This window comes from Diplotaxodon limnothrissa, linkage group LG13, assembly GCF_057381915.1.
Source record: "Diplotaxodon limnothrissa isolate DT_005_m linkage group LG13, D_limnothrissa_male_GT1.1, whole genome shotgun sequence".
NCBI lineage: Eukaryota > Metazoa > Chordata > Actinopteri > Cichliformes > Cichlidae > Diplotaxodon > Diplotaxodon limnothrissa.
The window spans coordinates 32,540,225-32,561,095 of NC_140608.1; the positions used below are offsets into that span (position 1 = coordinate 32,540,225).

General features: G+C 42.5%; 1 protein-coding gene across 5 annotated transcripts in view; it reads right to left on the bottom strand.

Moving 5' to 3' along the window:
- Positions 1-20,871, bottom strand: part of ubr2 (ubiquitin protein ligase E3 component n-recognin 2) — a 55,933-nt gene that overhangs the window by 24,372 nt on the left and 10,690 nt on the right. For all 5 annotated transcript variants that reach the window (XM_085368964.1, XM_085368966.1, XM_085368963.1 and 2 more), the window contains exons 2-9: positions 20,105-20,373; positions 19,951-20,029; positions 18,190-18,303; positions 1,071-1,201; positions 824-962; positions 613-675; positions 266-386; positions 78-185 (exon numbers count right to left, since the gene is read on the bottom strand). In XM_085368964.1, coding sequence (XP_085225090.1) covers positions 78-185; positions 266-386; positions 613-675; positions 824-962; positions 1,071-1,201; positions 18,190-18,303; positions 19,951-20,029; positions 20,105-20,373 — 1,024 coding nt within the window. The remainder of the gene's footprint in view (positions 1-77; positions 186-265; positions 387-612; positions 676-823; positions 963-1,070; positions 1,202-18,189; positions 18,304-19,950; positions 20,030-20,104; positions 20,374-20,871) is intronic.

Here is a 20,871-nt window from a genome sequence, read left to right on the forward strand (position 1 = left end):
AAACTGTTTCACATCCGTTGGCTTCACGACCGTGGCCGTTCGAGCGCCATATGACTAGCAGCGGTACGTGCGGTTACCTTTCCACATCTTGGAGTCGTTGAGCATCAGTCGGTCGACAAGCGAGGAGTTCTCTCCCTCTGGACCTTTCTGCAATCCCACCTGACACAGGATCCTCCTCAGGCCATCTAAAACACAGTGCACAGTCACCACATGCAGCAGCAGAGACACACACAGAGGAATTGTGGGTAATGAAGTCCACACGTACCAGAGTACTGAATGATCTGACCCAGCCAGCTCAGAGCCTTCAGAGCAAAACACTGATGAGCAACGACAGACGAGTGCATCACCTGAACCCGGAGAGGCTTTGACTGACGGCTGGTGTTTCTCTGAGGGGATAGGATAGGAGGAGGAGCAGAGAAGGAGGTGATGGGGATGTAGGAAGAGGAGGAGGTGAGACATTCTTTGTTTTCTTAAATTGTTGTGATGAGTAAAACCAGAAGGCAGTGAATGTAAATGAGTGCGACATTGAACGTCCCTGAAGCAGGCACCGTCAGCACCCCCCCCACATCAGTTCAAGACTTCCTGTCATTTACCAAACTTGGAAACACTCACCACAATCACGGACTTGGCCTGTTCACAGAACTGGAAGTCTCCATACCGAACCGACTTCCTGCCCTGCGCGCGCACGCACGCACACACGCACACACACACACACACACACAAAACAGATTCTTAGAATAATCACCAGAACATGAAAAACAAGAAGCTCCTTGTCACATTTCTGAGTTCCTATAAGCGTGTTACTGTGTGTGTGTGTACTGACATCTCGATCCACCGTAGTGGCGAAGCTCACGGCCTCCTTCTGGCTGCAGCTGACAGCTTTCTGCAGCGTGTAGATCACCTGCTCGTACGTGTGCACTTCATCATTGAACAGCATGCAGTAGTAGGTGTCCTCTCGCTCCCTGCAGACACATACACACACACACACACACACACACACACACAGTGTGAACGCTGCAGTATGACGCGTTTACTGTCACGTGTCTCAGGTAAAGGTAGAGTGAGCCTACGGTGGCTGCAGTCCTGTGGGGAGCAGGTCCTCGTGCTCCCAGGTCAGCAGGTCGACGGCATACTTCAGGATGATGAAAAAGACACTGAACGCACGGCCGACCATGTCAGTGGGTAGCTGAGCTACGGGGTCCTGGAAGGACAAACAGCACAGAGTGAGCACTCTGAGAGACAGGGTTACCATCCTAAGCCAGCTCAGTTCACACCAGCCTCTAATCAGTCTCTCACACTCAAACCACAGCTGTGAAGTATGTCTGTGAAGGTTCTCAGTCATCCCTGTCATCATAGTCTAAGAAAGAAAAAGGCATCTGGACTTGTTTAAGTTGCTTGAAGACGTTTCACCTCTCATCTGAGAAGCTTGTTCAGTTCTAGGGTCAAATGGTTTTTCTTTCCAAGCTCCTTAGACCACAGCTGTGAAGATCCTTCTTCCTTCCATCCAACACCGAGTAAAACAACCCACGATTACTGCCACTCAAAAATAAAAATAAAATCCAAACTACAGGATCCAGGGAACGGAGGAAATATTTGCATGGCTGCTTTTATATTCTCTGAAAAGACGCTTAGGAACCTCCTCAAATAGGAACCTCCTTTTAATGTTTTAGTCGGGGAGCTCTCAGAGGACAACTTATCAGCGCTCAGGTCTGCTGAAAGTGAATAAGTAAGTAAAGAAATTTTTATACAGCACCTTTCAAGATAAAATCACGAAGTGCTTCACAGAAGCTAAAACATAAAAACAAAAATCAACCAAAAGCAAGTTTAAAAAGAAGAGTTTTTAGCTGTTTTTTAAAAGAGACCACTGAGTCCACAGATCTCAGGCTCAAAGGGAGAGAGTTCCACAGTCTGGGGGCCACAGTTACAAAAGCTCTGTCGCCTTTTGTTTTCAGCCTCGTGTGCTCGACAACCAGCAAGCCCTGATCACATGACCTCAGAGACCTGTGGATGTACGGATGTAAAACATCACTGATGTATGTTGGTGCTTGTCCATGTAGAGCCCTGAATGTCAAAATCATAATCTTAAAGTGGACTCTGAATATTATGGGGAGCTAGTGCAGCTATATCAGCAGGGGTGTGGCATTACTTGGAAGGCTTGGTCTGAAGCTTTGCTGCAGCATTCTGAGCACCCTGCAGATATTTCAAAGAGGCATTACATAAACAGGTGAACAAGGAATTACAATAGTCCAAACGAGATGAGACAAATGCATGAATGATTATTTCCAGTTCAGAGCGTGACTCAATGGTACTCAGCTTAGCAATGTTTCTTAAATGGTAAAAACAGGAGCAGACCAGAGATTTAACATGAGCCTCCAAAGTCAGAGCTGAGTCAAAAGTTACATCAAGGCTCCTGATAGAAGGTTTGGCAAATGAAGCAAGAGGGCCTAAATTTTCCACTACCAAGGGCACAAATTTATCAGGAACACAAACAAGGACTTTAGTTTTCTCCTCATTAAGTTGAAGAAAGTTATCAGCCTCCAACCTCTCATGGAGTCTATGCACCTATGCAAGATCTGTAGTTTGGAAACATCATGTGGCTTAAAAGAGATATACAACTGAATATCATCTGCATAGCAGTGATACGAAATGTCCTTGTGCTAAGAAGGTCCTGAAGAGAGAGTATATACAACAAAAAACAATAAGGGTCCCAACACAGAACCTTGTGGCACACCATAGGCAAGACAAGTGGAGGAGGACCTGAACTTAGAGCTAGCCATAGAGAAGGATCGTTCACACAAACAAGACCCCGATATACCCATCCAGCGTCTCAGCCTATGTAACAAAATGTGACGGTACCAAAGGCACAGGTCAGGTCCAACATCAGCAAGACATCAAAATGTCACTGGACACTCTAAAGAAGTGCAGTTTCAATAGAGTGAGCGCTACGAAAGTCAGATTGGAATTTATCGAGAATGTTGTATTTATCTAAATCAGCTGTGAACTGCTTAGAAACAACTTTTTCTAAAATCTTAGCGATGAATGATAGTTTTAAATTTGGTCTACAACTGCTAAGCAGAGAAGTGTCAAGCTTGGGGTTGTTGTTGTTTTTTTTAACAGTGGGTGAATAACAGCATTCTTACAATAAACAGGGACCTGACCAGAAACCAGTGAGGCATTGATAATTGTAAGCACACAGGGACCAATAAACTGAAAGACATTTTTAAACAAAGATCCAGGTAAAATATCAAGAGAGCAGGAGGATGCTTTCATTGAATCAACTAACTTGACAGCTCAGGTAAGGACACAGGTAAAAATCTTTCTAAAATAGCAGGCCTAGCTTGAGTTGAAGCTGACAACAGAGACACAGAAGGAGAGACATTGTTCCTCACATTGTCTTTCTTTGTTGAAAAAGTCAGTAAAGACACTAGCTCTGAGAAATAGGCAGCCCTCGCATCTTGAACTGAAGAGTTAAAAGAAACTAAAAGGTCCTTTAAATAAAAGAGATGGACATGCAAACGAGTTTTCCTCCATAAACGCTCAACCTTACGGCAGCAACGCTTTAAACAGAAAATGCTGTCATTTATCCAGGGGGACAACTTTGAAACCGGAGCTAGTCTAGTTTAAACAGGACAAACATTGTCTAAAATAGAAAGACAAAGATTATTAAAAACATTTGTTAATAAATCAAAATTATAGGAAGGTAAGACTAAATAAAAAACATCAGAAATTTTGGCAGCAGTAGAGGAATTTAAGATGCGAGAGCTAACCACATGTTGAACAGGAGAGAGGGACAGATGGAAAGACAAGTTAAAAAGAATACAACGATGGTCCAAAATAAAAATGTCCTCAGTACAAAAAAAATCACTGTTTAAACCTAAAGTATAAACAAGGCCCAGTGTGTGTCCTTTGGTGTTAGTGGGACCAGACACATGCTGTGTAAAATGAAAAGAATCCATGACGCTAAGGAAACCTCTGGCAAAGAGGTCAGAGTCATCGTCAATGTGTATATTAAAATCCCCGACTGTAACCAGTCTGAACAGCTTCAAGGTGGAGGATAAAAAGTCACTGAACACCTTTAAAACTGACCATTTAGACCAGGTAGACGATACACTACAGCACAGTAACACAGATCTTTATCTCCAATTTTAACCAGCTGTAATTCAAATGATGAAAAATGTCGGACCATTACTGAGCGACAGTCAAACCGGCTTCCAAACACTGCAGTGAGATGACCTCCTTGACCGGACGTCCAAGGCTGGCTGATGAAGGAGTACCCGCCCGGGCAAAGCTCGATGAGGGATGAGTACTCACCATCGCGCTGCCAGGTTTCAGTTAGAAATAAGAAATCCAGGTTTTTTTTGGAAAGAATAAAATTGTTCAACAAGAACGTTTTATTTGTCATTGATTGGGCATTAAAGAGCGCCATGCTCTGCGAGGTAGAAGTTGAATCATTAACAGAAATGGCCCAAATTAGGGAACATAAAAACTGAAGCTTTGATCCGCGACCTTTGTAAATTCCACTCACTGTGTGGACAGAAGGCCAAACAACTGGAAAGTCTGTATAAACACTCCTGAGGTAGCATAGTCTCACAGGTCCAGGCCCTACATAATCAAGCAGGGACAAGGAAGAAAAATGCCCCTCCGTACAAACTGTCTGACCACAGGTGACTCAGCGTCGCTTACCAGCTAATCCTCGCTTCAGAAAACTCTAAGTTTCACCTGAACACTTGCTCTCTGGAGAATGACGTGAACATTAAACTGAGAATAATCAAATGGATTGAAACATGCAGAAAAGTTTAAATACATCGAACAGATGATCGAGGTCAAAGGAGCGACTCACGTTCAGACTGAGCACCGGGGGGGGGGGGGGGGGGGGGAGAACAGACAGATGGGGTCATGTCATCAGCTCTGCTCAATTTGCTTGATTTTCTAATTCTGTTCACGGCAGGAAGGTTTATACTTAACAATAATTTAAAAAACATTAAGTCAGACCGACGGACAGAGCCACAGCTGGTTAAGGTGCTAACATACCGTCCACAATGCCGTCATCACACAGAGGCAGCCGTTTGTACCTGCGGGCACTTCACAAAGAGCCACTGTGGTATTCTTCTAAATGAAACATGTTGCCATGCCGACAATATCACGTCACACGCACTGATGACGAGGAGAACAAGCCAAGAGTTTGTCGAGTGTTTATCATATCGCACTGGCCACAACAGACTCATAGAAAATCCTGAGCATTTTCTGGCAGATGTTGAAGGACCTCAATCGCCTCAAAAAATAGAGACGACTCTGGCCCTTCCTGTAAAGTGCTGTGGTGTTTTTAGCCCAGTCCAGTTTATTGTCAATGTGAACTCCAAGGTATTTATAGTCCTCCACAATGTCCACACTGACCCCCTGGATTGAAACAGGGGTCAAGTGTTTCCTGGTCTTCCTGAAGTCCACGATCAGTTCCTTGGTCTTTGCCACGTTGAGCTGCAGATGATTCTGCTCACACACGTGACAAAGGAGTCGACCACAGCCCGGTACTCTGTCTCATCATCCCTGCTGATGCATCCAACCACCGCAGAGTCATCAGAAAACTTCTGAAGATGGAGGTCTCTGTGCAGTGGCTGAAGTCTGTGGTGTAGAGGGTGAAGAGGAAGGGGGAGAGGACAGTCCCCTGTGGTGCCCCTGTGTTGCTGATCACCTTGTCACACTCACTGTGGGAGACGTACATATTGTGGTCTTCCTGTCAGGTAATCAACAATCCAGGACACCAGAGAAGCATCCACCTGCATCGCTGCTAACTTATCACCCAGGAGGGTCAGCCTGATGGTGTTGAAAGCACTAGAAAAGTCAAAAAACATGACCCTCACAGTGCTCGCCGGCTGGTCCAGATGGGTGTAGACACGATTGAGCAGGTAGATGATGGCGTCCTCAGTTCCGAGACGAGGCTGATAAGCGAACTGAAGGGGATCCAGGTGTGGTCTTACTATGGGTCGCAGCTGGTCCAGGATGAGCCTTTCCAGGGTCTTCATGATGTGAGAGGTCAGTGCCACGGGCCTGTAATCCTGGGGGGCACTGGGACGTGGCGTCTTTGGTACAGGGACGAGGCATGTCTTCTTCCACATCACCGGGACCCTCTGCAGACTCAGACTCAGCATAAACAGTTTATGAAAGACTCCACACAGCTGGGGGGCACAGGTCTTGAGGACGAGGGGACTCACTCCGTCTGGTCCAGCAGACTTGCCTGAGTGAAGTCTCCTCATTTGCATCTCAACCTGGTATAGGGCTTTGGAGCGTGATGTCACAGGGGTGGGCGTGGAAAGGATTTTGGCCCGATCCGCCATTTTGGGGGTCTAGCGCAAGTGAAAAGGGAGCGAAGGCACACACAACAGCCATGGTTCGTATTTGCTGTGTGGTCGGCTGCAATGTACGATCACACGACCGGCAAGAGAATAAGGTTGAAAATGGTTTATCTTTTCATTCTTTCCCAACCTGGAAGCAACATGAGGCAGCTCGTGTATCGATGTTACCAAACGAAGGCATCTAGCCTGGATAGCAGCTGTGAGACGAGCTGATATCCAGTTCTCTTCCATCTCCAAATATCTGTTGGTGCTCCATACATTTTCATTCCGGTAAGTTCTAAATATGTTCACTCTTTATAGCCTATTAGTTTTATTTTCGATGCGCTCTGAGCTCATAGCAAATTAGAACAAACATCCTACTGAGTGATTTTGCAGAACTACCTTCTATTTATAGAGTTGCTAATTATTTGGCATTATTGCAGCAAACCAACCTATGAAATGGATGAAACATCGTGACTGGGTTCCAGCGCTACACAAGGGACCTGCTTCAAACATACCACCATGCCAATCAGATTACTTCTTCCATGTGAGGGTGAAGAGGTGACCCTCCTGGATAAGATGGTGAAGGTTTGCTGCGTTTTGGTGAACAGTGTGATAATAAAACCAGGGAAGAATGAAACCTGCTCCTGTTAAATATTCTTAAGTCTTGTGCTGTTAAAATTGCTGTATTTTTTCAAAAGATACAGTGAATAAAGTAATGTTAGTAGTGGGTGATATCATGTAAACACTCATGATTTTGTGTAAACATTTTGTCATTTGTAAACTATAAATGACATGGATTCTACATTGTAACTGATGTGATGTTCTATAAGGTGGTTTTAATAAAAAAAAAAAAAAGGCAAAAATTAGTTTGTTTCTTTATTCAACTTTTGAACAGTGGGACTCAGTCAGTACATATTCAGTAAATGTACATATACATATATAGTACATATTCAGTAAATGCAAATTATTTACACAGCAGTGCACTACAGGCATAAATCTAGACCCCTAGATAAAACATGATGGGTCATTCCCACAACCCACAGCTTTACTGTGTTCCAGCAAAGTATCCAATAGCAGTGACGACTCCTCCACAGTAGCAGGTGGGATTTTTCTGTTTTGAGGACGGCTCCTTTTACCTGTCAATACAGATGGTCTGTTTAGGTTTTGATCAAGAGCCTTTTTTGGGCAGCTGAAGAGGAGACGTCTATCTTATGGCCAACCTCTTGCTGTATCTTGGTCACATTACCCAGCAAAACCCAGTATGCAGGTTCATCTGTAACAGTCCTTGTGCCACAGATAAACACTGTTGCTTCTACATTAAACAGAAGAGCAGTGACGTGGGTGCAGGTCTCTGCGACTCCGGCCTTACAGGTGCAGTGGGCGTCTTCAACCTTCCCTGTGATGCTCACACTGACCCATGGCTGCAATGCTGGTTCATTCAGTCTTAGAGTGCAGGACCTGAAACACACACAGACAAAGTTCATTTAAAGAACAGAACTATGAGCCAAGGCCGACGTAAATGTGTTTTATCTACTTTATCATAAATGTAACAAAGTGTTTAGAAAGTTAGCACATACATGTAATTTTTCATTTCTTTATGTGTCCATCTATAGAACGCTGCAGGTTATAGTGTAAATCTGCCTGCAGAAAATGAACCTAAAGTATGTAATGCAAGGATGTCATCACTTTAGAGATGGAGAAAGCATAAAGTGACAATTATGAATCACTTAATATGATAAGGAGATTCTGCAGGTCATTAATCAATGTATAAAATTAAAATAAAATGTATTTTTAGTGACACAGGACACAAACATGGAAGCAAGATGTATAATTAGGATTATTTATAATAAATATGAATAAATTAGTGCAATTTCTTTAACCATAAAGAACAACAATCCTTCAGGACAATGTCACATCAATGCACTGAACTCACTATGTTATCCATCTAACAGCCTCCACATGTTCTCACTGTAATTTCCCCTCATGAATGAATTTGTGCTGCACTAATGTGAATGTTTGCAGGGAAATCAAACGCATTTCACTCGCAGTACTCAAGCTGACTTACCTTTGTTTGAATGACGACTTGTACGCGCTGACTCCACAGACAAGGTCAGGCTACGTCAGTAGCGGTTGGTCTTCAGGGTTTCTACTCCACGGCCGTATTTCATACGGGTCCACATTTCCAATGCACGCTCTTTTCTGCAAGTACCGCTGCTTCGCCTCTGGACGCAATCGGTCTCTATACAGTTCATTCTCTTTTGAGCTGCTTTTAAGCATCTTTCTTGTAGTCGTCGTTCCAACACAGTGTGTTTGTGTTGATTCGTAGACCCCGAAAATGGCGCTGCGCTCCCATAATGCATTGCGGCGTGACGTCAACTCCAAAGCCCTATTGAGTGAAGGTGATGGGTGGGGTGTCAGGAATCTCACAGGAGGCAACAGCGCCATGTGAAGAGAGAGGCTGGCACAGTGGTGTGGCTCTGGGTTCCAGGCTGACTACAGGTGAGGTTGTGGGGGTGGGAGCAGACACTGTGGTGTCGAATCTATTGAAAAACAGATTCAACTCGTTGGCTCTATTCTCACCTCCCTCAGCTCCCCTGCTGTTGGTTGGCCTGAATCCAGTGATGGTCTTCATGCCCCTCCACACCTCTCTCATGCTGTTCTGCTGGAGTTTCCACTCCAGCTTCCTCCTGTAATTGTCCTTAGCCTCCCTGATCTTGTCCTTTAGTAACACCTGGACCTTCCTCACCTCCTCTTTGTTGCCCCCTCTGAAAGCCCTCTTCTTGTTGTTGAGGAGGGCTTTGATGTTCTTAGTCACCCACGGCTTGTTATTTGGGTAACAATGAACAGTCTGAGCTGGAACAATGGAGTCGGTGCAGAAAGTTATGTAGCCTGTGATACACTCAGTAAGCCCATTGATGTCCTCAGCGTGAGGCTCACAGAGTGTTTCCCAGTTGGTCACCTCAAAACAGCCCTGTAGTTCCGCTATTGCCTCCTCTGACCACCTCCTAACAGTCCTGGTGGTCACAGGTTCCCTCCTCACAATTGGCACATAGCGGGGGGTGAGGTGAATCAGGTTATGATCTGACCTACCAAGTCAGATCATAACCTGATTCACCTAAAATTCATTTAAAGGCTGTAAGACATATTTAATGAAAATAAGGTAAAGCAACTTAAACACAATTTAAAGGACATAACAGCCATAACTGAAACTTCCAAATGAACATGATGGGTGCCAGACAGACAGAGCCAGAGCAAGACAGCTGGTTCAGTCAAGGTGTCTTTATATACACTGGGACTGGCCTTCTCAGGTGTGCTGCATCTATAATTGGGTCAGCTCCACCTACCTGCAAGAAACAGGTAACAGAAAAACCAAAACACAAGGCCAGCCCACAGCCCACAGAGCAGCTATCTGAACGCTACTCCAACAGAGGTCGATTATCTTGTTAATAATTTCACCTCCTCACTACGTACGACTCTGGATACTGTAGCTCAGGGCTGCCCAATCCCAGTCCTCAAGAGCTACTATCCTGCAGCTTTTAGATGCATCCCTACTCCAACACAGCTGAATCAAATGGTTTGATTACCTCTTCAGCATGCCATCATGTTTGGCAAAGGCCTGATAACGAGCCATTCATTTGATTCAGGTGTGTGGGAACAAGGATGCATCTAAAAGCTGCAGGACGGTAGCTCTCGAGGACCGGGATTGGGCACCCCTGCTGTAGCTCCTGTGAAAACTAAGGTCTCAAATCAGAAGTACCTGACTCTGTGGTATAATTCTCAAACACGTACCCTAAAGCAGATGACTCGTAAGCTGGAGAGGAAATGGCGTGTCCCAAATTCAGAGGATCATCATTTAGCCTGGAGAAATAGTTTGCTGCTTTATAAGAAAGCCCTCCGCAAAGCCAGAACATCTTACTATTCATCACTGATTGAAGACAATAAGAACAACCCCAGGTTTCTCTTCAGCACTGTAGCCAGGCTGACAAAAAGTCAGAGCTCTGTTGAGCCAACCATCCCTTTAACGTTAACTAGTAATGACTTCATGAACTTCTTCACAAATAAAATTTTTTTTTTTTTTTATTACTTAGCTTTTAATAAAGGTTTTACATATTTTTACAACAGAAAAGGAAAACAACAAACAACCGAAAACAACAATAACAAAACAAGCAGTTGACTGAAAAGCACAGCTTTTTCCCACAAAGCAATTCTGGCAGTGAGAACATGACTTTATATTCATGAATTGACAGCAGATCTACAGATGTAAGAGCAGCCTAGGAGAGGCATACAGAGGTTTATATAGATGTATATGTGTGTGTGTATTTATATAGAGTAGGCACAAACAGGAGAAAGAAAAAATAAATTAAATTTAAAAACAAAAAACAAAACAAACAACATTCTAATTTCGGATATATTTCAACCACTTGTACCATCTTGTGGTATAAATATTAGCCTGCAGTCTTAACAAAAAGGTACGTTTTTCCATTTTATGAATCTCCTCAACAACGCTCAACCAGTCGTCCAGAACAGGGGGGTCAGTACAGAGCCACTTACGAGTAATTGCTTTTTTTGCTGCAGCAGTAAGAATCTTCAGGAGATATTTGTCATTGCTTGTTAATTCTTCGGGTAGGTCTCCTAAATAAAATGTTATGACAGGCCGTTGTTTTGATTTAAAGCCTATAGTCTGTTCTATCTTTGATATAACATCTTCCCAAAATTTTTCGACACGACCAGAATATGTGGGTATGGTTTGCAACAGTTTCCCCACAGCTCCTCCAGCATGAAGAATTTCCCCGTGTTTGTTGTTTTGGTGTTATGAAAAATCGTACCAGATTTTTCCAACTAAATTCTCGCCAGTATGCAGAGGATGAGGTTGAACTGGCAGTCTCACACATATTGTCCCATTGCTCAGAAGTTATAACTGAGGACAACTCTCTCTCCCATCTTTCCTTTATATACAGTAAGCTGTTGAGGTTCCCCTACTTTTCAATATGCCCTGGTAGAGTTTAGAGATAACTGACTTGCAGCCCTTATAATATGTTTGTGAAATCAGATTAATTATTTCATTGGGTTGTGTATTACTTTCTTTAGTCACTTTTGAGGATAAATACTGCCGTAATTGTAGGTATCTGAAAAAAAAAAATCCCTTTTTCCTAGTTCATATTTTTCTTGTAATGTTTGGAAACTTTGCAGGCCATTCTTATCCAGTATTTTACAGTATACATTAATGCCTTTATGCGACCAATTCTTAAATTGTAAATCCAATTGGTTTGGTTTAAACTCAGAGTCATAAGCCACCCACTTAAGTACTTGAATGTGGTTCCTTAGATTTAGTTCCTTCACTATCTCAAACCAGATAAGCAATGTAAAAGATGTGAAAGGGTTCAGTTCTTTCTGGTGGGCTCTTGCCAGCTTCCGATCTCCTATCAAGGCTTGTATTGGAATGACCCCACACATATTCTCAATGTCTTTCCATCGGGCCCCATAAGTGTCAACATACCATTGTATAATTATTTTGAGTTGAGCAGCAAGGTAGTAATCCCTGAGACTTGGGCGGGAGAAGCCGCCTTTATCTTTATGGAATAATAATGTGCTATATTTAATTCTAGGTTTCCGCCCCCTCCAAATAAATCAAGATATTTGTTTGTCCCAGACATGGAACTGAGATTTGGGGATTTTGATAGGCAGAGACATAAACAGATACAGTAGTCTGGGTAGGACTGACATTTTAATGACCTCCATTCTCGCGCTAAAATCAAAAACAAGTGTTGACCATTGAGTGAGGTCCTCTTTAATCTTTTGGCTCACGGGTTCAAAGTTTTTTTTTTTATACAAGTCATCTAACGATTTAGTCAGCCATACTCCTAAATATCTAATTGCTTTCAGAGACCAATCAACAGAAAAAAATAATAATTTAACCTCATTCAACAGGCTATAGTTAAAACTCAAAATTTGTGTTTTTCCTATGTTGAGTTTTTAACCAGAATACATCCCAAACCTTCCCAGCAAATCTAAAAGGGTCCGGATGGACTGGTCTGGATTCGACAAGTACAAGAGGACATCATCAGCATATAGTGCTATTTTATGTTCTCTTGAATTAACTACGACCCCATGAACACTATTATTTTCTCTTATTGCTTGTGCTAAAGGTTCAATGTAAAGAGCGAAAAGAGTCGGAGACAAGGGACAACCTTGACGAGTAGATCTTTCCAACTTTACACGGTCCGTGACTCGTCCATTTATCTTGATTCTCGCGGTAGGCATTAAATATAATGTCTTAATACTGGTAATGGAGTTTTCAGCAAAACCAAACCTTTCTAAGACCAAGAACAAATACGACCAGCTGACACAATCAAAGGCCTTTTCGGCATCCAGACTAATTAGTACCGCTTTATGATTATTTTCTCTTACATTATTGATTATGTGGAGAGAGCGTCTTATGTTGTCTTGGATTTGCCGGCCCCCAACAAATCCAGTTTGATCTTCATCAATCAAATCTGGGATGAACGAGTTTAGCCTATTAGATATAATTGAGGCATAAAGCTTATAATCTTGGTTTAGGACTGATATCGGCCTATATGAGCTGCACAGCATTTTATTCTTACCGTCTTTAGGTATAATTGTTATGATTGCCTCAAACCATGATGGGGGTGGGGCGGGGGGGTGGACATATTCTCTAATGTCCAGTTCAATGACCTTAGCAAAACTGGAAGCACCTCCACCTCAAATGCTTTATACCACTCAGCCGGCAGGCCGTCTGTACCTGGTGTTTTGTTATTTTTTAGTTTCTTTAAGGCCATTTCCAGTTCTTCTTTCTGAATCTGTTTGGTTAGGCATTCATTTTGACACTCGCCAATTGATGGCAAATCTAATGAATTAAGAAACATTTTCATATCTTCTGTATTGGCTTGTGCAGGTTGTGCGTATAACATTTTGTAATAGGTTTGGAATGCCAAGTCAATTCCTTCCAGGTCACTTTGTAATTTCCCAGTTTGGGGACCAAGGACTGAGCACATAGAATGCGTCATTTGCCTTTTACGAAGTTTTCTAGCAAGTAATTTTGTTGCCCTTGGCCCAGTTTCATAATATGATTGCCTCATAAATTTGTATTTTTTCTCTTCTTCTTCCTGATATATATCAAGAATTTGTTTTTTAATTTTCTGAATTTGTTTCAAGGTCTGGTCAGATTGAGTATTTTTGTGTCTGTTTTCTAAATCTTTTAGTGTATTTTCAAGTCCATTCAGCTGATTCTCTTTAGCTTTCTTCAGAGCTGCACTTAGTGATATAAATTTGCCCCTAACAACTGCCTTTAAGGTGTCCCATAAAATGTTAGGATTTACCTGGCCATTATCATTTATTTCTAGAAAATATTTTATTTCAGCTTTTATCTCTTTTATAATAGCCTTATTGTTAAGTAGACCTGTATTTAGCCTCCATACAGTTTTTTTTGGTCTAGTCTCTAGGTTAATTGTTAGATAAATTGGTGAATGGTCTGACATATTCCTAGTGCCTATGTCACAACTTTTTACCCTATGTCTATCATTTCTAAAGACAAAGAAAAGATCTATTCTTGAATATATGGCATGGGGGGGTGAAAAGTAAGTAAAATCTCTATGCTTTGGATGCATTTCTCGCCAAATATCCAATAAGCCCAAGTCATCCAGGCCCTTTCTTAGCAATTTACTCTGTGAAGTCACTATCCTCTTATTATTAGAGGTATCATCCTTATGCATGATTGTATTAAAGTCCCCTGCGCATATTAACACACCCTGAGACTCCGAGGAGATCAATTCAAGGATTTTCTTAAGAAGTTTCAAATCATAATTTGGTTGTAGGTAGACTGAAAGAAGAGTTACCATTTTGCCCTCTATTTTACCTTGAATTAACACATATCTGCCTTCATTATCCTTTACTTGTCTGGTAAGTTCAAAATGTAGGGAGTTGTGTATCAATACCGCAACTCCTCTTTTGTTACCTGTTTTAAAAGAGCTGTAAAATGTATTTGTGAATCCAAACTTCTTTAACTTCTCATGCTCTGTTTGAGATAAATGAGTTTCTTGGAGAAACACAATCTGTATTTTTCCCCGCTTTATCTTAGACATGACTCTACTCCTCTTAACAGGGTTGTTAAGTCCATTTACATTCCATGAAGCTGCTCTAAAGTCACAGTTACTCATACAGGTATTTCCAACCACTTATGTCGACGCTCTGAACATAGTTAGAACTATAAGAACAGATTAACCACAAAAACTGAACATATGTTACCTTGACTTCCACTCCTGGGGCTTTATAGTGCCCTGTCATTCTATAGTGTCCATTCTTACAATATTGGAGAAAAAAAATCCTACCATATATAGGAGCTCCATCGCTGCATCCAGCAGCTTTCTCTTGTCTCTGCGCATTTTAAGTATATCTCTCTCGGTCCTGATCAACATAGTCTGTTTTACACGACACAGGTCTAACGCAAAAAATGGTATAAAGTAAAAATGTTACTGGAGCAATACGTACAATGCCAGCATATGGTAGAGGTATTTCTTTATAAATCTTAAATAAGATGTAATAGAAAGGTAAACACCTCTTCCTCTATTATATTAAACTAAGATTAGGAAACAGTACTTACAGAGCCAAAACACGTATTTTAGCCGCTTAGTCCAGTGAGGCTTAACACAAGATAGTTAATACTTATTGTCTGAGAAATCCACGAAGCCTTCCGCGGACACGTTCGGAGTGTGAGCTATCCATTTTCTCCCAGTGTGCGCTTCGGGTGAGAACCTGTTCCCAGTTGACGTCCCCGCAGCGTGGCATCTCCACAGCGTAACCCCGCTTCTTCATATGAATTCTCATTTTAGCTGGGTATGGTGTCTGGAAACAAATTTTTTGTTCTTTGAGGATCTTCTTAATGTCCTTCTATTCTTTGAGCTTGTTGTTAATCTCAGTCGGTAAGTCGTGTGTAAAAGTGATAGTTTTGCCCTCATAAGAAATTTTCTTAGCCCAAGCTGCTCTCAGGATTTTGTCTTTTATGTCATACCTCTGGAAATTAACCACAATAGACCTTGCAATCGCTATGTCTTGCGGCTTTGGTCCCAGTGATCGGTGAGCACACTGAATCTGCAACTCCTCATCTTCGGAAAGGGCAAGTTCTTTCTTTATGAAGTTGTTAATGAATGCCATCATATCATTCTCCTCAGCACCTTCCTTAATTCCGTATATACGGAGGTTGTTGCGGCGCGATCTTCCTTCCAGGTCCGTGACTTTGGTCTGGAGAGTTTTCTGCTGGTCCAGACAGTGAATTAGCGCATCTCTCAGGTCCACATTCACTGTCTCAAATTCGTTCACATGTTGTTCTGCTTCAGTTAGCCTAGTGGCGTGATTAAGAATATCCACGATGGCATCTTGTAGCTTCTGATTCATCTCAGCCTTTAGGTTATTCAGATCTTCTTTGATTTCTTTCCTCATCTCTCGGATGTTATCGCTCAAATTTTGCATTGCTTTAGCCATTGTTAGCTCGTTTTCCTCACTTTGCTCCGTGCTCCTCTTCATGCTAGCTCCGTCGCCGTCGCGTAAGGTGTCTTTTGCCTCTCCGTAACTTTTGGAGCTACCTGTGTCTTTTTACATCTGCCTCCACGCATTGTATATCATCGTCAGTATGAATACGTTTATTGTATCGAGTTTGTGGAGTTTTCCTCACTTATGATCAGGAGCGGACAAAAAGTTAATCCGCCATCTTGGAGCGCTCACCAGAAGTCCCCCACAAATAAAATTTTTATCATTAGAGAAAAAATTACCAATAATCATCCCACAGATGTAATATTATCTACAGCTACTCTTAGTACCATTGATGTTAAGTTAGACTCTTTTTCTCCAATTGATCTTTCTGAGTTAACTTCAATAATTACTTCCTCCAAACCATCAACGTGTCTTTTAGACCCCATTCCTACAAAACTGCTCAAAGAAGTCCTGCCATTAATTAGTTCTTCGATCTTGAATATGATCAACCTATCTCTAATAATCAGCTATGTACCACAGGCCTTCAAGCTGGCTGTAGTTAAACCTTTACTCAAAAAGCATCTCTAGACCCAGCAGTCTTAGCTAATTATAGGCCAATCTCCAACCTTCCTTTATATCAAACATCCTTGAAAGAGTGGTTGTCAAACAGCTAACAGATCATCTGCAGAGGAATGGTTTATTTGAAGAGTTTCAGTCAGGTTTCAGAGCTCATCACAGCACAGAAACAGCTTTAGTGAAGGTTACAAATAGGGCTGTTCGATATAACGATATATATCGGATGACGATATAAAAACATCTATCGTTTCATTTTATGCTATCATTTGTTTCGTGGTGTCGCAAAATAAACTGTTTACGGCAATATTTTTTCACCATTTTGATGGTCACTATATTAATTCCTTAAAGTTCTCTCTTTCTCTTATATTTAATATAACCACACTACGGACGGACAAGTGCCTGTTTTTATGCGTTGTGGTTAACAACAACGACGGTAACAGCATCCGTGTCCGTTTGTTTATGTTCCACATAAACCTTTCACAATAAAGCTCAAGATCTTGTTGAGACTTTTCAAAATAAACTGAATCACGTGAAAGAGCAGATTGTTTACGGATGAGAATTAAAAAAGAGCCGCCAGATGCTAAAATTAAACCTTAGACTCAAACGTTAGAACAGGCTTTTCCCCATAGCACGCCGTGTAATAAATACTTACAAAGAAAACGGCGGCCGTTACAACTTATGTCTAAAAATGTATCGTTTCATGCATCGGATAAAACACTCGACTCCAGCAACATGACGCGCAGCTGGAAACACTTCACGCAAGACGAGCTGCCCGAGATTCACAGAATTTACAGAAAATGTTACATTTTTGTGATTTATATCGTTTTCGGACGATAGATGTCTTATATCAGGATATGAGATTTTAGTCATATCGCACAGCCCTAGTTACAAATGATCTTCTTATGGCCTCTGACAGTGGACTCATCTCTGTGCTTGTCCTGCTAGACCTCAGTGCAGCGTTCGATACTGTCGACCATAATATCCTATTAGAGCAATTAGAACATGCTGTAGGTATTACAGGTACTGCACTGCAGTGGTTTGTATCATATCTATCTAATAGACTCCAGTTTGTGCATGTAAATGGAGAGTCCTCTTCACACACTGAGGTTAATTATGGAGTTCCACAGGGTTCAGTGCTAGGGCCAATTCTGTTTACATTATACATGCTTCCCTTAGGCAGCATCATTAGAAGACATAGCATACATTTACACTGCTATGCAGATGACACCCAGCTCTATCTGTCCATGAAGCCAGATAACACACACCAATGAGTTAAACTGCAGGAATGTCTTAAAGACATAAAGACCTGGATGGCCGCTAACTTTCTGCTTCTTCATTCAGATCAAACTGAGGTTATTGTACTCGGCCCTGAAAAGCTTAGAAATATGGTATCTAAGCAGATTCTTACTCTGGATGGCATTACCTTGGCCTCCAGTAACGCTGTGAGGAACCTTGGAGTCATTTTTGACCAGGACATGTCCTTCAACGCACATATTAAACAAATATGTAAAACTGCTTTCTTCCATTTGCGCAACATCTCTAAAGTTAGAAATATCCTGTCTCAGAGTGATGCTGAAAAACTAGTTCATGCATTTATTACTTCCAGGCTGGACTCACTGTCGCCAAAGTGCTTGCTCATAGGGGGTCATATGATTGTTGGGTTTTTCTCTGAATGTATTATTGTAGGGTCTACCTTACAATATAAAGCACCTTGAGGTGACTGTTGTTGTGATTTGGCACTATATAAATAAAATTGAATTGAATTGAATAGAGAGTCACAGAGAGACATCAGTCTGACCTCTTCGGTGTCCTGGTTGCCATCTCCCGGTGTGTGTTTCTGGCAGTAAGGGCCGGTCTTCCAGGCTTCAGAGTCTCCACAGTCACAGAAACCACCTCCTCCGGACGTTGTCATCTGCACGCGTGCGCACACACACACACACACACACACACAAAAAACCCAGAAAAGTTCTCTGCTCATTTGTTTAGGGACGAACAGGATGAGAGCTGCCAGAGCTACAATCAGACCACCAGCAGATGTGCTGGTGGTCTGATTGTCTTAAACCAAACAGTCAGAATCAGACCTACAAATAACTGAGTATCATTTTTAGTTGCTCCAATTAAATTTCAGCAAAATGGACTAGCCTAGGATCATTTTTTCATTTAGATTTTTGGGGGTTTCTTTGAATTCAGCCGTTCGCAAGGCAGGGCTGGACTGGGACAAAAAAAAAAAAAATCAGCCCAGGCATTTTGACTAGAGACCGGCCCACCGGGTATTACAGGAAAATAAAAATTAATACCGCTGTTTTAACAGCACCCTCTTTCATCTGAGAGCAAATGCCCCCTCCTCAGAGTATGCCCAAATGATGGAGCTGCAGAAGCTGGTGATAGCCGCATACTCAGCCGGACGGTGGACACGGAGATGCTCATACAAGTTAGTCGTGTTTGAGTACTCTGCTCGCACTTTACGTCTGCACAAGTGGCACACCGCTTTGGTTACATCCTTAGGTTTACCTCTTTCATCCCAAATTTACCTCTTTCATCCCGACTTTATATTTTTTTTAGTGCTGTCAGCGTTAATGCACAGTCATCACGACTAACGCGATTAACAATTAACCCATCTGGAGTGCAGACTGAGTCAAAATCTTTATGCTTTATGGGCAATAAACAAACAAGAGAGAGGGGACTTGCAACACCAAAGCCAATTTGATCAGTTTCATGATTGAAGTAGCAACAGGAGTGGGAGGAATAAGTCCAGCTTTGTGTCTTTGTTTCATTCTAGCTGAAGTCCAGGACAAATCGCTTCCTTTTCACCTCAGTAATATTCGGTAATAAGACTGCTTTCAGAGGGAGGGCGCAGCCGACCTCCTCGGCTGTAATTAGTCCAGCCCAGAGTCGATCATGACCAGTTGGCCAATCCACCCCCTTTCATTGTTTATACCGTTACAAAAACGAACAAAAAAAAAAAAAAAAAAAAAAAAAAAAAGACATTGGCCCATAAAAACGAAAAATCCCCATCGGGCATATCGGGAGGGTTGGTCATTTTTCTGTCTATCAAACGATGTGGCTTCTTTTCTTTCCCAACACATTACCCAAGTAATATCAGTACAGCTATCCAGGATAAGGATTTTGTTTTACATCTGAGATCTGACGTTTGTTTCTTTTAAAGTGTCCCTTTCACGTATTTAAGCAGTTTATTTTCTGTAGATCTGAGGTCAGACACATCCAGCTGATGATGATCAAGTCCGAGATGGTCTTCCTCCTCTTCTCTGTTCCATCTGCAGCACTTGAGCAAGAACACCTGAGTTGCTGGATTATTGCTCGGCGTGTTCTCTTAAACTGACCTCCTCCTTTATTTTAAACCTCTTTAACTATTTTATCCTTTTAAAACTTTGTAAATATCAGTAACTTCTTAAAAACCTTAACCGCTGTCTTCCAACACATAGACTGTGATGTCCACTGAATAACAGAGGACGCCATATACCCATGATGACCAAACTCTGTGTGTGTGTGTGTGTGTGTGTGTGTGTGTGTGTGTGTGTGTGCGCGCGCGCGCGCTTACCCTGTATCGATGCTCTTTATGAACGCTGCCCAAGAAACACTTCATGCAGAGGACACATGTCGGGTCGGCCGCACATTCCCTGCACACACACAGATCATCACTTAAAATGAGTCACCTGTGTTGCATGTGTCACCTGTGGACGTGCGTCTCCTACCTGCAGGAGTAGGTGGGCTCTCCAACCTTAAACACGTGCCCGCAAAGCGCTGATGGTTGGTTGTTCTCCTGCAGCAGCGCCAGGCCACCTGCTGGCTCCTCCCCCAGAAGGAGCCACTCCAGTGGTGCAAGGAGGAGGAGCTGACAAGCGAGCTCCTCCCTCTGCTCCTCTCTGTCACTGCTGCTCAGCCCCAAGCAAAAGATTCTGGGTACGTATATGGCCAGGTGACGGCACACTTCCTGCTGCAGGTCGGCAGCTGCGAGCCACCGCTGAGATGGAGGAAGAGGTGGAGATCAGTGACGGCTCACACATGCTTTAATGAACAGTGGTTAAACAGTACGACTGTGAGTGCTCTGGCAAACAAAGCACGAAAAAACATCAGCTTCAGTTATTCTTTAATAAACTCGAGCTCATTGTTCACAACAGACACCTGCAGCACACAGGTGTGTACAAATTCACACCTGTGTGCAACAATTTCAAATTGTGGCACTGTGGCGTGCACTGACAGGTGAGTAATGGTGAAGGTTTTTGAAGTGTTGCTTAAATGTAATACAAGTAACAAAAACAGAGTGACAGATGGAGATCGGTGGCTCTGCTTGCTGACAGGAAATAGGAGCTGCAGGTCACTGATAATCAGCTCAGACTGTCACAGCCACTCAGTCAGAATAACACACTGACCTGGTTACCAGGGGACAGCATACAGACAAAAGGCCGACACAGACCTACAAAGCAGCAAACAACCAGTAGACACTGAGCTACAAACCAGC